At 32.3% G+C, this 16,019-nt stretch overlaps 1 protein-coding gene across 1 annotated transcript; it reads left to right on the top strand.

Moving 5' to 3' along the window:
* The first annotated feature begins 5,838 nt into the window (after positions 1-5,838).
* LOC108340454 (uncharacterized) lies at positions 5,839-7,711 on the top strand. The gene is made up of 6 exons (XM_017577854.2): positions 5,839-6,027; positions 6,313-6,495; positions 6,589-6,744; positions 6,840-6,893; positions 7,034-7,180; positions 7,260-7,711. The coding sequence occupies exons 1-6, from the start codon at positions 5,860-5,862 to the stop codon at positions 7,629-7,631; spliced, it is 1,080 nt and encodes a 359-aa protein (XP_017433343.1). The 5' UTR covers positions 5,839-5,859; the 3' UTR covers positions 7,632-7,711.
* The last annotated feature ends 8,308 nt before the right edge of the window (positions 7,712-16,019 follow it).

The raw sequence follows: 16,019 nt of genomic DNA on the forward strand, positions 1-16,019 counted from the left end.
TCGAGACATCTGAAAAATCGGGATGTTACATTGAAGACGTCCCCAATGTCCTCGTCCTCTTCCTCTAATGCCACGTCCTCCTCTTCCTCATGTGGAAACCATGATAGATGACTCCACTAGTTCATGCGCTTCCTGAGTTTGAGGTACCGGGACACAGAGAAGGCGAGTGGTCAATGTTTCCATGGAGGGGATCTCATGATAATTGGTAAGAAGTTGATCTCTAAGATGATCAAAATCAGGATGTAGGACACGAAGGATCAACACCATGTAAAATTTTGTCTAGTTTCTTCTTGATCCTCTAATGTGTCCTCTTCTAAAAACATCCTAAGTTCTTCGACAGTGGGCTTCAATCATGAAGGACACAATATCATGGTTTTCCACTTTAAGAGATGCAAGCTTGTTTGCAGTGTCATAGAGATATTGAATATCGTTCGCATAAATACTTTGAGCTTTCTTCCAAAAGGAGTGACAAGTTTTGAAAGCCTCAGAGATATAAGAAGTTTGGGTTCCACTCATTTCAATAACAAGGCACACAACTAGAAATCTATTTGTTTCCACTTATTAGCTTTTTCAACAGACACATGACTTTCATCTTGCTCGATGTGGTTATAATGCCCTTGGACAATAGATAATTTTTTCCATTTAACTTCTCGGAAGTAATTGATGGACTTCTAGAGAAGGAAAGGGTATTGCCAAACACCATCTCTAAAGAAGATGAATTGCACCAGCGAGGAATAAGAAAACCCTTAGGGTTTAGACAAACAAAACTGTGATAGTGGCCGACGGTGGTGGATGGTGACAGAAAATGACACCAGACAAATGATACGAGAAAGAAACTAAAGCTAGATCGACCCGTTTTGATACCAAGTTAAATATATTGACAACCGTATATGAAATTAATCACCCTTGTGTTGAATATACACGTATGTGTTGAATATACACGTAGAGTCATTTATTTATAATAAAAGAAATATGAGCTAAGCCCAAAGTACAAAATAAAAAATAATAACAAACTAACTAAAAATAAAAGATAAAAGATAAATATAAAATAAAGATAATATATCTAACATGACATGATATTTCACCTAATTCAACTTTTTTTTCTTCTTTGTTTTCTTAATCCCTATTTCGTAATTATGAAATTGTGTGAGCTTATCTGCTTGTATCCTTAGTTTTCATTTCTTTGCATCTCGGGATGTATAGATGTTGCTTTCATTTCTTTGCATCTCGGGATGTATAGATGTTGCTTGTATTAGAATATTATTTGCTTGTTCTGGGAAGCTTGTTTTATAAATTACTGGGCAATCTATTTCTTCTTGAACAATACTAAAGTCAAAGTAGGAATTATTAATCATTGGCATCATAAATCATTGTCCATTGTCTACCTATCATTCCCTCTCTGAGAATCATCAATAAAGAAGATAACCTTCTTGTCTGGTTCATAAGCAGTAATGCTTCTAATACTTTCAAGATCAAATATCAAGTGCAGAAAATTTGGTATTTCCTACTGGCCTCATAGGAAGATCAAGTCACTTTATAGTCTCATCATGATCTTTAGGTCCTTCTTGCATCGCCTTTTTAATTTGATGAACTTTAACACTCCGTATTCTAATTGCTTACTCATTTCAAGAAATATTTTATTCATTTACAGCCCCCACTTGAACTTTATTTATTTTAACATCAGCGTAATTTCGTTAAAGTGCAAGTTTAACCTACTTGTTCAACTAATCTTATTCTTTAAAATATACCGAGGGAATGTGGTGACTTATCTGTCAGCCGTAGCCAACTTGCGACCTTCCTTTTGTAATAGTTTTGGTTAAATCTAGTACATTCAATATAGAGTTCATTTGAAATTAAGTATATGTATAGCCTTCAGTAGATAGGTGAACTTTCACAATAGCGCATTATTTTGTTGATTAGTTTTATGTTCCCATTTGATCTATAATCCTTGGTTCATTTTTTTAAATAAGAATTTTTTTAACTAAAGTTGTTGGTCAACTTAGTGTATAAGAAGTCAATGACATAAGCTTCTTTTATGTGATAAAGTGTATTATTCCAACAATGGTGAAAGGGATGGAGTAGGTGAACATATTATTTTTCATTTCTCTATATTGCTGTTTTTTTAGGTATATTATGAGTTGCATTACCAATTTTATGCTAGAATGCATGTGATTTCTTTGTGTTTCAGAGTACTAGTTTTGATCATGAGTTAGATTTTTATTATTGTTTTTTAATTAAGGATTTTTATTAATGTTTCTTAATTTTATTATTGATTTTGTTGTAATTGTAGGACTACTTTGAGACTTGAGTTTTTTAGATTTGAGACAAAGAGAGGTGCACATAATTAAAAAAAGGAGCTTGATGTCTTGCTTTCAAGCGAATCATTGGAAAATGTTTTGTTTGTTGTGTTATGGAACAAGTTGACATTCCATATATTGCATCAGAAGAAGAGTTATGTTAGCATCTAAGTTTCATATAACTCTAATGATGTTAGGTGTCACAATTTGTATCTTTAAAAGTTTTTTTTTTTTGTGGAGGGATATTTTCTTTCTGAAACACGGGATTCTACTGTAGGGACTATGTATGATTTTAAAGAGCAAAAAAATAAATCTGGAGATTTATTTTTCCACATTTTTCCAACGATTGTTTCTTGTCTCTTTATCTTGTGATATGATGATGTACCTTGAAAATTATGAAAATAGAGACAAAGGACATCTAAATTAAAATTATCATAATTTGAACTTTTATACCGATTAGGGATAATAATAGGTATAAAATTAGAATTTGCATACAATTTTTGACAACAACAAGTATAAAAAGTGTTTTTAATACCGGTTCAAAGAAAAACAAACAAAAAAAGACTTTTAATATCTATTTTAGAAATAATGGTTGACAAGTGACACTTTTTATACCTGTTCTCAAACTGGTATAAAAAGTCGAATACTTTCTACTCCTCTTACTTTTATATTTGTCCAAAAATTGATATAAAAGTCTTTTTTAACCATTATAAAAAGCCTTTCTAACATAGTGAACTGAATTGCATCCAGTCTCTCCTAAGAATTCTTGAGATGTTCCACTTATCGTTTTCAAAGATTACATGGGAGTTTAACTCACTCCTAGTTGTGAAATATTATTCACCACACTCTAGGTATCCCTAGACTCCTATCTAGTTGAGTTTAACCTACTCCTATTTGTACAATATTATTTATCCCTCTTGGTATTCATAGACTCTTATATAGTTGAGTTTAACCCACTACTAGTTGTGCAATATGATTCACTACTCCTAGTATCCCTACGTAATCCTAGTTTCTCATTGATACACTACTTAATTGAGTTTCACTAACTCGTGGTTCCCCTAGAAAATTCGTCTAGTCTAAGTATTCTAAAGCACTCTTAGTTTTCATGTATTTTAGCCACTTTTGACATTTGAGTATTCTAGCCACTCTTGACACCTAAGTATTGTAGCCAATCTTTACACCTAAGTATTCTAGCCACTCTTGGAATCTAAGTATTTTGATCACTCCTGACATCCCTAACAAATTCTGGTATCTACCTAATACATTGCCAAAAAGGTAGAATACTTAGGTGCCAAGAGTTTTAAACTTTAATTTCAAACCAATTAAAACTTTTTTTTATTAATAATTAACTATTTTGAATACCAAAACATTTTAGTTTAATATCTAACTTAATCAATATAATAACTAATTAGTTTGGTCTAAATTTGATTGTCATTTAATTATTTTCTTGTAGTGTAAATTCATAAACGCATCTTTCATTGAAAATTGTGTCAAGCTTTTGTTATTTTCAATTTTATTTGTGATTAATATTTCATATAGTTTATAGGAATTTAATGTTATAATAAATGCAATATTTAATTTTTATTGAATATGAGAATAATAACTGAACTAGTAACGTTTAATTTAATTTAAGATACAGTTTTATCTTTAGTTAGAGCTCTCAAAATGGGTCACAACTCGTGGCTTAGTCCGACTCATCATAGAGTCGGGTTGAGTTTGAAAAAATTATATTTTTTTATGTGGGTCAGATTTCAATTCGGCTCATTTAAAACTGGTTCATATAAAAAAATATTTATTATTTTTTTGTTTGAAAAAATTATTTAAATTCCTTATTTTCAAAATTAATTAAACACTCCGGAGTAAAATTTATTTAAATTTAAATTATAGAAATTTGTAAATTTTTTTATTTTAAAAAAATTGTAATTAAGTGAGTTAGTGAGTCAACCAGTTTACCCACTAACCCGTGGTGCATCAGGCCGGGTTCAAATTTTTTTTGCTTGCTAATAAATGAGCCGGATTGGGTTGGTTCACTAAGTGACCAACCCGAGTGGGCCGAGCCGGATCGGCCCGGGTGGCCCGTTTTGATAGCTCTATCTTTAGTGGGTTATGTAAGAAATTGACAATATTGAAAAAAATGATCAATCCATTTCTTGTTGTGTTTCGTGATAAGTGGTGTTAGCATACCAGTTCATGGTTTTCAAGATACATTAAAAGAAGATTTCAAACTTGAAAAACAGCTAAAGCTAATGCTTATAAGTTCATAAAAATTACAAAATGTCACCGTATCTTGTAATGCTTCATTTTCAATAAAATTGAAACCTATTAGATGCTTTAAATGTCGGAACAATCGCTACCGTTATAGAGTTGCGCAGCGGAATAACTTATAAAGTGTGTTACGGTCACAAATCAAGTTTCGATGGTCCATTTTAGAAAAACAATTTTCTTAGAGAAAATTTATCAAACAATTGATGTGCATAAAACAATAAAGAGAGTAGGGAGTAGAAAAATTGATACACTGGATTTTTATCCTGGTTCGATTCAAAAGAATTTACGTCCAGTTGTTAATCACTATAAAAAGTGATTAACGTTTTCACTAAAATCAGCTTCACCAATTACAATAAGAGTGAATAAAAAACAGAGAGATAAAACCTTCCTTCGACGAACGAACCGGAAGATGACCACCTTGCCAACTCGAAGAGAACCGCTCCGACTATCGACACACGAAACGCGAGCTTCTCCTATTCACGAGACTAGGCAAAGCACTTGAACTAGCCTTTTAGAACTTCCTCAGACAAACTATATTCTCAAAAAGCTCAGAGTTCTTCTACTAAGAGTTTTGGAACTAACTTATATAGCCAACTATTATGAATTCGCAGAGATGAATTATAACTGCCACAGATAATCGATTATCACTAACAATAATCGATTATTGTTAGTGATAATCGATTATTTGAGTCCGTTACAGGATTTTCAAAATGTGATAATCGATTATATGATGTGATAATCGATTATTCCTGTATGACTTTGTGATAATCGATTATTGCCATTCCATAATCGATTATTGCAGTTAAAAATGCAAGTTTACAAAGTTTACAAGAATTTAAATATACTTTGAATTGTATAACTCAATTTTATACTAGTGTTTTCAAAACTGTGAATTTAAATATCTTTTGGTATTTTCAAAATTTTTATTGATTACTATTTTATATATTTTCATCCATTTAATGTTATAATAAATATAATATAATGCTAATAAATGAAATATTTAATATTTAATTATACACGTAATATATTTATTGAGTCATGGTAACATTTATTTCAATTTAAGATATTATTTTATATGTAGTGTGTAAGGTGAAGTATAATATTTTAATACTATAATAAATGCAATATTTAATATCATTGACTATTTACCCGTAATAAATCTATTGAGAGTAATAACTAGACTAATAACGTTTATTTCAATACTATTTAATTTAATAAATATATTGGTAGTGTTTAGCTTTACATGTAATATTTATTGAGATAACTGAACTAGTAAGTAATTGACAATCTTGAGAAAATGATCAATTCATTTCTTCTTGTGTGTTTTGTGATAAGTGGTGTTAGCATACCAGTTCATAGTTTTCAAGATACACTCAAAGAAGATTTTCAAGATACACTCAAAGAAGATTTGGAACTTGAAAGACAACTAAAGCTAATCAATAAGCCTCCTATCAAAACTATTCATGTATTTTTTTTAATTATCTTTTATATTATATTGAATATAGTCACGTTATATTCACTAATTTTCTTTTATTTATTGAATTTTAAATTTTGAAGACCAAAAATGGAGACATAGTTGATTGCATTGATATTTACAAACAACTAGCATTTGATCATCCTTTATTAAAGGATCACAAGTTATATATATATATATATATATATATATATATATATATATATATCAACATACTTTAAGTCTTTTTTTATTGCATTGCTTATGACTTAAATATATATATATGTTTAATTGCAGAGAAAACCTAGTTTTCAAAAATCAAGTACGAAGAATTTAGGAAAAAAACCTAATTTTAAACTTGAAAGAGTCAAATGTCCTACAGGGTTTATTCCTGTTCGGAGAACAACAAAAGAAGATCTTATTCGAGAAAAAAAATTATTAAATAAGAGTATTCTTGTTCAAGGCGCTCCTAGTGTTCATGTATGTTGTCTTCTTGTCAACCGAATTTCAAATTTTCATGATTTATTTTTGTTAGTTATATCATGTTTAATTCTTAAATTTGTATTTTTGCAGCTTGCAGAATTAGCTCTTTCATCGAAATTTAGTCCATACTATGGTGTTGAAGGAAGAAATAGCGTTTATAATCCACGAGTCACTAAAGGTCAAATGTCTCTTTCTCATGTGTGGGTTCAAAATGGACCCAACAATAAAATCAGTCTTGGATGGCAAGTCAGTCTTAATTTTATTATTATACCATTTTTTCCAATAAATATTATATGAAAAATATATTTAATTTGTGTTTATTTGTGTGCAATCTCACATAGGTAAGTCAAGATTTGTACGGTGACAATAAAACTCATTTATACGCATCATGGACGGTATGAACCTCGACATATGAACATGAAGTTCCAATTTTGCTTCACATTTTTTTTAATTCAAGAAGCCTTTTGTTAAAAAAAATAACAAACATGAATATTTCCTTTCTTCAAAATTTAATGTGATGTTAAAAAATATACAGAGAGACAACTTTCACAAGACAGGATGTTACAATGTTCGATGTCCAGGTATCGTTCACACTAATTCCGAAATTTATCTTGGTCAACATGTCGGAGCTACATCTTCTTATGGTGGACCAATTTTTGATTTTGACAATTATATTAGCATGGTATAAATTTTTCATGTAATATTATATGATACATGGGTGAGGTCGTAATGTTGACAAAATTGTGTACATGGATTTTCAGCACGCAGTAACCAAAGACTGGTGGATTCAAGCAAATGGTGAAGATATCGGATATTATCCTGCAAAGTTATTTTCTAACTTGACTTCGGCAGATAAAGTAGGGTGGGGTGGAAGAACATTGACTCCTCACGGTTCTCACAGCCCTCCAATGGGAGCTGGACATTTTCCAGATAATGACCTTTATCATTCAAGTTACTTCAGAACTATTTCCTTTGAAAATGCAATTAGAATAAAGAATGGACCGGAAATATATCAAACAGAAAAGTACGTCGACAAACCTAATTGTTTTGGCCTTAAGTACTACGGCAATCTTCATGGCATTGCTGGATATATGGTCCAATTTGGAGGACCTGGTGGCATGTGTGATGATTGATTAGTCTATTTTAGTTATTTATGAACTTCAAAAATAAATATAGTTACTATCATTATTATTAATAATTTCCTTTTCTACCATTCTCGTGTTTTGATCGATACTTTTAATATTTCGATACTAAAAAAATATTGATAAGATATGACCAAATTCAATACAATAAAAAATATATCAACAAATGTAATGCATATAAGAATATCGATATAAATAGAGCATTGATAAACCTACACCAAGTTGGCAAAACATAAGTGCAACTATAACCTATTTAAGATTATGAATTTTTAAAAAGCAACGCATATAAAATTTTTCCAGATTTCTTAGACAAAATAGAAAAATAATATATTTACAAATGTGCCTCAATAAAAAGTAATGACACAACTCAACTCAACTTCTTTTAAAAATCAAGTGTCATTTTATATGGCTTAATTAGTAATTTAGTTGCTATATTTATTATTTTTATTCCGTTTGGTCACCTAATTTTTCATTATTTATTTAATTTTTATTTTGTATTAAATCGATTCAATTTAATGACATTATGATCTTAGTATCATGTGTTAGTGTCAGGGTTAGCACTGTAGGCCAATGTCAGTGACAAGAACTAGGGTTTTGTATTTAATTCCATTTTTACATTTATTTTTTGACTCAGTTAAGTGTCAATTTTATGTAAAATCGAGTAATGTTGTTCATGTTAAAAATATAGTTGAATTCAATTTACTTAAAAATAAAAATAAATAGATTTCATGAAAAATGTAATGAAATATTATTTCCTTTGTAAAATTGATTCATATAAGTAGATAAATTAAGTTAAAAATGTAAAATATCTTAATGATTTAGTTTACTTCATGTTCATGTGAATATTAGCTTTTTTTTGGGGGAATAAAATATATAAATAAGCTAACAAAGTATAAAACCCGTATTTTTTATTTTCTCAAATATTAAAATTTAAAAATTACAATAAGAACATTACATCTACATTTTGAATATTTTGTTTTTATTTAAAGGGTGAGTCGGTTCTTGTAGTCAATAATCAACTTGATTGTCAAATAAGACTAGTGAACACATAACATTTTGATCAAAATGTTTAAAAATTTATAAGTTTAAAATAAATATTGTTAAACCCCATAAAATACCATTTTAGAAGTCGTAGTAGTTTAAAAAATAGTGAGACTAGATGATTTTAATACTAAATGGTTTTATATAAATAGTTTTGTTACTCATGACATACTTTTTAGTCATGGCCAAGCACATTCAAGAAGAGTTAAGGTCATCAATGGAAGATGGACCAATATTTTCTCTTTTGGGCCATGTTGAGCAATCATGGAGCATCGAGTATAGTAGGAATAATTTGGCCCTTGTATTTTGGGTTTTGTATTATTAGCTAAGTAGTGTAGGATTTAATTTCGGCCTTGTATTTTGGGCCAAGTAGTGAAGGGGTTTTAGATCACTTGGGTCAACAAAGGTCAAGGCCTAATGTTGACCCAAAGTGGATGTCCATGAGCTTAGATTGTCCATGTGGTCAAATTTTTAACCTAGCTTGGTGGACAAGGGTGCATGAGACCTCCTCCTATTAGAAAATATTTTTGCCTTTGTCTCCAAGTTAGGTCAAGGTAGTGTTTTTAGGATTTTGCTTCTACATTTTTGATATACCTTAGCCTATAAATAGACGTGTTTCCCATTCTTGTATTCACCTTTGATTTAGAGTATTGTTATGTTGTCAATTTTGAGTCATAATACTCTTATTAGGTCACCCTAGGCTAAGCAACCCATGTGGCATCCTTTAGTCACATTCCTCTAAGAATTGGCCTAACCTCTCTTAGAGCATCACAAACACCACATCCACAATCACCAAACATCATCAAAACCAAGAGCTTTAGCTTCCTCTCACCAAATTTTGCAAACATTCATCCATACACCATGACCATGGCTTATTCTTCTAGATTTATCCCAAGTTAGTTAGGAGGATTTCCATCACTTAGTCTTAGAGCTTAGGTTTTTTTTTTTGTTTCCCCTTGTGTTTTCCTAACTTTGTCTTATTATAGCTCTCTTGAAATGGTTCAAATCAACCTCCCTTACTCTGTAGTAAACGTTGACAATTTTCAAAATTAAACTGTATCTAGCTCAAAGGTCTAAAAAGTAAGAGTCTATAGTTTCCAACAAAAGAAGAATCATATCATTTGGAGTTTTGTAGAGAAAGTTATGGCTAAAACAGTTAGAAAAGGTAAGAGTTTCCAGTATGTCATCAACGTCTTTTAGGTTCTGTTTTGGTAGTTTTGACTACTTTTTTTTTGCCTTCTTAAAGGTCCTAAATTTGTTGGATATCATGGTCTTGGATTTTATTGAGTCTTTTCTTCATAGTTTACATTTAATCATATCATATGTTTGGGTCATTTTGCTTTTCAAATCTATCCATGTTGTCTAAAGTCATGTGTAGTCCTTTTTATGTCATTTTCTCCTAGTTGAGCTTATAAAAATCACAAATATTGAGATTGTTGATAGGGGAGCACTGATTTAGTTGAACCCACAATCTCAGTGATATCTGAGTTTTTGATGATGACAACACATAATTAATAACACATATGTATTTGGTGTTACATGTTTTATGCTTACATGTTATATGCATTTTTGAGAACATGATTGCGTTGTTTGTGTTCTTCATTGCATTTCACTGTGTTATGTATGTGATTTTATACATGAATGCATGAGACATGTTTTTGGAAAAGAAAAACCACAAACACTTTTGTTGAACTTAAATTGTGTGGCAAAACAACAATTTTACGTCGATTTCATTATAGGGTGAGTCGATTAAAACTCGTGCCTTTGCACAAACTTTTTCAAGTGTGCTGTGAGAGTTTTTCAAAGAGAAAAGTTTTCAAAACTGTTTTACTCTGTTATAAAGTCAATTACATGTGTGTTGCATTCGACTGAGTTTGTTATGTTTTGAATAACTGTTAATGCTTGATATAACTGTCACAACGACTATATTTTTAAATATGTTGACCAAGCATTAAATGAAATTCGACTGCATTAATTGTACATTCAATTAACTGCATTGATTGCTACTAACTACAATAACAGAATTGTTATATTCGACTGCATTAGTAGCTTAGTCGATTAAAATGCGTTAGAGTTGTGTTTATCTATAAATTGACGTGAATTTGATTTCTGTAAGAACTTTTATGAATCTAACAGTTTGTGATATCTTTTGCTAAAAGTTAATTCTTACAAAAATAGAGAACGAGCTCCAAGAAACAAGAACTGACCATGGTGATCATCTACTTGTGGATTCTTGAAGAGCAAGTTAATTGCATGTACAAAGGTTGATCATATATGCACATTAGGTGTAACTGAGAGATCATAGGCTACAATCTTGTGAGGATTGGATTGAGGTTCCCTATTGTGATAACAGGAAGAAGAGCATTCTATGTTCTTGACTTTGAGGGTGGCTCAAAGGGTTTGGACTATAGGAGAGGGGATTCTTGCTGCTAGTCTGTTTATATACTGCCTATATTTTGATTAGAGGTTTAGAGAGGTGTTTTATATTTTTGATGTGAGGTCGCGATAAAAGCGTTGTTGTAATAACCTTGATCATTATAGTGCATTGGCTTCCTGTGGTTGGAAGGACACTGGATGTAGGCTTGGCCGAATCAGTATAAAAACTCAGTCTTTGATCTTTCTATCCCTATACTCTTTTATTCAGTCGACTTCTTACTGTACTCAATCGATTTAATTTCTGCTGCATAAACAAGTCTTTACCTTGCGTTTCAAGAAAATCATAAAGGCATCATTTTTGGTGAAAATGATTTTGAAAGTCACCAATTCAACCTCGCCTCCCCCCCCCCCCCCCCCCCCCCCCCTCCCCGCCCCTCTCTTGGTGTGAGAAATTGAACCAATCTGTTTTAACAACAAAGAAATATGCACAACTTGAATTTCAAAACTACATCATATACAAGCCTTTGAGTGCCTTATCTTTACAGTTTTGGGTTCATACTTGCCACTAGATCATTGGTAAGTTCAAAAAATATATCCTTGTGTCTTGTTGAGTTTCATATTCTAATTTGATTCAAGTAGGTTTTTCTTCCACTTTGTGTTTTTTGTTCTTTGAGCTTTTAAAACCAAAATATCATCTTTGTTTTTGAGGTGAGCCAACATCTTGAGGTAACATCCTAGGTGGTGGAGACCTTGTGGGAGCTTGAAATCTTGAGTGGTAACCAATAATAAAGTGAGATAAACACTTGGGGGAAGAGAAAGTTTATGTGTATTTCTTTGACTTGTAATTTGTTTTCTTTTCCTTCTAATTCGGTCTTGTTAGGTGTCTTGGGTGAGTCTTTGGTGATTAATCTCATCTTCTAACAAGAACATCTAAAAACATAGTAATTTTTGTCTCTTAGTTGGTAAGTTTGAGGGATCTAAAGTTCCTTCTAACTTAACTTTCCGCATTGGATTGTATTAGTGAATTGTGTTTAATTCTTCATTATTGTCTCATTTTCAGTATTTGGGCTTAATATGACTAGTAATTCTCATTTTAATTCATTTGAATTATTTGGGCTTAATTATTCCAATTATTATTTGTAGGAAAATTTTGGAATTATTATTGGGACTTCAAGAGGGCTACCACATCATTTATTATTTTCCACATCAGCATCTCTTTTTAAATTCATTTTTAGCTTAGCTTTGGGCCCATTTTTGGACAGATTTTTGTACAAGCCCATATGAACGACATAATTGGAATTTGGAGTTTTCAAAATACCCAAATTCGATTTCGTTTCATGAGTTTTGTTTATGAGTTTCGGTTAAGTTAGTTCGTTTCTATGTTGAAATTTGTTTCTAAGTTTACATTTCTCTGCAATTTCGTTTTCCCTATTTGGTTTCACATTATAGTTTCGTTGTTGCCTCTGTTATTGCGTTTTGCTATGTTAAATTTCGTTTTGATGGAGTTGTTCTTGCCTTGCATTGTATTAAGTTCGTTCTGTGCTAGCAATTAGGTATAAGCTTAGTTTCCTAATAGATGATTAATTTTCGCTTAGATGATGTTAACAATATTTTTTATCTCCAAAAACGAAGCCAAAAACTTGTTGATGGATCGGCAAGTGTACTGAATCGCACAAGTAATATAAAATGGTAAGACCCAGTATCGTATCCCAAAAGACTCTCGGCACTAAACAGTTGTGTGATAACCCAATTATATAAGACTTTTAGAAAACGAGATGAATGGAAATTAAGATACAAAGATGCAAAGACAAAAAATTAAATATGAATGCAACTTGATCAATAATAGAGTAACACAAAGATGAATGGATGTTGTTTAATATGAGATGAATATGTTGTTGGGGTTAGATTTCACCAAGTTCCCTCTCATATATATAAGAATTCCTCTTTATGCATTAATGTTAACGTCACTCACTAAATTACTTAGAACTCGATCCCTCGGCGCAATAAGCATGCCTTAATTCCTAGTTCATGCATTCCTAGCGTTCCTAGAAAATTAAGTCTGAAGATCAAGAGCTTAAGACGACCAAGTACTCATACCCTCATCCTTGAGAAATATTACCCTTGGGAGAATTCAACAAGAACCTGAATTATAAGGAACCTCCTAGCACTCATGCAATTCATAAATAATGCTACAAAGTGAGTTAAGTAGAGCAAGCATTGAAATAGATGAATTCCCTAACAATTAATGAATAAAGCATATAAATTATGAATCAATTCAAATACATGAGACTTCACAAGGTTACATCATTCCCCAACAACAAATAGAGTTTAGTTCCCCATAGACATGGAGAAACTAGATGAACAATGGAGAAGCATGAGATAGTAAATCCCTAAAAGTAGAAGAGGAAGCTCTCGCCTCCAAATCCGCCTTTAGAGAGTAGAAGAGTGTGTTATTGTGTTAATCTTGCCAGAGATACAAAACCTAGAGCGCTTGGGTCCTTTAAATAGAGTTAGAAAATAGTAGAAATTGTGCCCGATCCAAAAGAGTCGAAATAGAGCAAAAACTAGGTCTGACCCGTGAATCCTGACGCTCAAGCACCCCATTTAGGGCGCCCGGGCGGTGGATGATCCTCATGTAGGGCTTGAGCATCCAATTGGTCGCCCAGGCTTCGTGGTCCGACGCTCGAGCGGCGGACGTCGACTTTTCTACACTCAAGCTTCGTGCGGTTCCCTCATTTGGTGCTTTTCCAAGCCTTTATGAGCTCTATCTCCTTAGCACTTCATCTCTGCTTCCTGTATTAACTCATTTTCTGTCAAAACAAAGGGAATTAGTCATAAAATCATCAAATTCAACTTCAACTCTCTTATTCACACAACTAAATGAAAAAGCATGATTTCAAGCAAGTTTCTAAGTGAAAAGAGTGCTTTTAGTATTAAAATTACATCACATTTAACGGTATTTTAAACCGTTATCACAACCCCAAACTTAGAACTTTTCTTGTCCTCAAGCAAAACAAAATGTAACTCAGCTCTTAACAATTATCACAGTGGTTCAGCAATTTTTCACAATCTTTTTCCCAAGTCAAATCATTACTTCAATCAGCCCATCATAAGAATATTAGTCAAGATGCACAAATGCTCTCTCTCAAGTAACTCAAAGTGATGCTCAAACAGTTTAACAGATGCTATCCTTTAGAATAATCAATCAACCAAGCAGAGATGTAATCAGAAATTCAAAGAACTACTTCTCACCAAGGAAAGTGTATCACTCAAGCACTCAAAAGTGTATCACTCACATACAGGTGTATAGTGTTGGTGCCTTTTTCACTCTGCTATCACAATGTCACGCAAATTAACTTTGCCTTTCATTTAACCACAATCAAACAGACTCACAAGCAAGTTGTCATCACAAGGGATTTTCATGGCTTGTACCTTGGCTGGGCTAAGAAGGAAATTGGTTTTTCTGGTCTGCAAAATTCCTTGAGATAAGAGAGACATTTATGAATTTAACAATTACTCACAGGTTCTCTCTGATAACGATTTAAAATATCGTTATTTGAGATGTAATTTTGATATTAAAAGCAACCTTTTCACTTAGAAACTTTTTTGAAATCATGCTTTTTCATTAATTTGTGTGAATAAGAGAGTTGAGGTTGAATTTGATGATTTTATGACTAATTCCCTTTGTTTTGATAGAAAATGAGTTAATACAGGAAGCAGAGATGAAGTGCTAGGGAGATAGAGCTCAGAAAGGCTTGGAAAAGCACTAGAAGGGGGAACCACACGAAGCTTGGGTGACCTGGAAGAGGCTTGAGCGTGGAAAAATCGATGCTCACCGCCCGGGCGCCCAAAATGGCTGCTCGAGCGTCGGGTTTCGTGGACCAGGCAGGCCCAGTTTTTGCTTTGTTTTGATTCCTTTGGACCAGACCCTGTTTCTACTCTGTTCCAACTCTATTTAAAGGACCCAAGCGCTCTAAGTTTAGTATTTCTGGCAGGAGCAACACAATAGCACACTCTTTTCTACTCTCTGAAGGAAAATCTGGGGGCAGGAGCTTCCTCCTCTACTTTTAGGGTTCTTATATCTCATGCTTTTCCATTGTTCATCTAGTTTCTCCATGTCTATGGGGAACTAATCTCTATTTATTATTGGGGAATGATGTAACCTTCTGAACTCTCATGTATTTGAATTGATTCTTAATTTTATATGCTTTATTCATTAATTGTTACGGAATTCATCTATTCTCAGTGCTTGCTCTATTTAACTCATCTAGTGCATGATTTATGAATTGCATGAGTACTGGGAGGTTCCTTACAATTCAAGTTCTTGTTGAATTCTCCCAAGGGTAATATTTCTCAGGCATGAGGGTATGAGTACTTGGTAGTCTTAAGCTCTTGTTCTTCAGACTTAATTCTCTAGGAACGCTAGGAATTGCACGAACTAGGATTTAAGGCAGGCTTATTGCGCCGAGGGATTGGGTTCTAAGCAATTTAGTGAGTTACGTTAACATTAATGCATAAAGAAGAATTCTTATATACATGAGAGTAAACTTGGTGAAATCAAACCCTAACAACATATTCATCTTATTTTATAAACAACATTCGTTCCTCTCTGTGTTACTCTACTATTGATCAATTGAATTCATATTTAATTTTATGTCTTTGCATCTCAAACCAATGATCTCGTTTCTTCTAAGTCTTAATTAGTTGAGTTATAACACGACTGTTTAGTGTCGAGAGTCTTTTGGGATACGATACTTTGTCTTACCATTTTATATTACTTGTGCGATTCAGTACACTTGTCGATCCATCAACAAATTTTTCGCGCCATTTTTGGGGTTCACAAATGTTGTAATTAGAGAAAATATCTTCAGAATCTTCCTAATTAGAAGATATAGATATATAATCTTTTATTTTATTTTGTTTCCCTATTTCCCTTTTTAGGAGAATTAGATTATTACAAAT

This window comes from Vigna angularis, chromosome 5, assembly GCF_016808095.1.
Source record: "Vigna angularis cultivar LongXiaoDou No.4 chromosome 5, ASM1680809v1, whole genome shotgun sequence".
In the NCBI taxonomy this organism is placed as follows: Eukaryota; Viridiplantae; Streptophyta; class Magnoliopsida; order Fabales; family Fabaceae; genus Vigna; species Vigna angularis.

Bases quoted from the DNA above. Each gene is read 5' to 3' on its own strand.
- LOC108340454 (XM_017577854.2), top strand. From the start codon at position 5,860: ATGATCAATTCATTTCTTCTTGTGTGTTTTGTGATAAGTGGTGTTAGC. The intron at 6,028-6,312 runs GTATTTTTTTTA...GTTTAATTGCAG, and splicing joins CTCCTATCAAAACTATTCAT to AGAAAACCTAGTTTTCAAAA. The intron at 6,496-6,588 runs GTATGTTGTCTT...GTATTTTTGCAG, and splicing joins AAGGCGCTCCTAGTGTTCAT to CTTGCAGAATTAGCTCTTTC.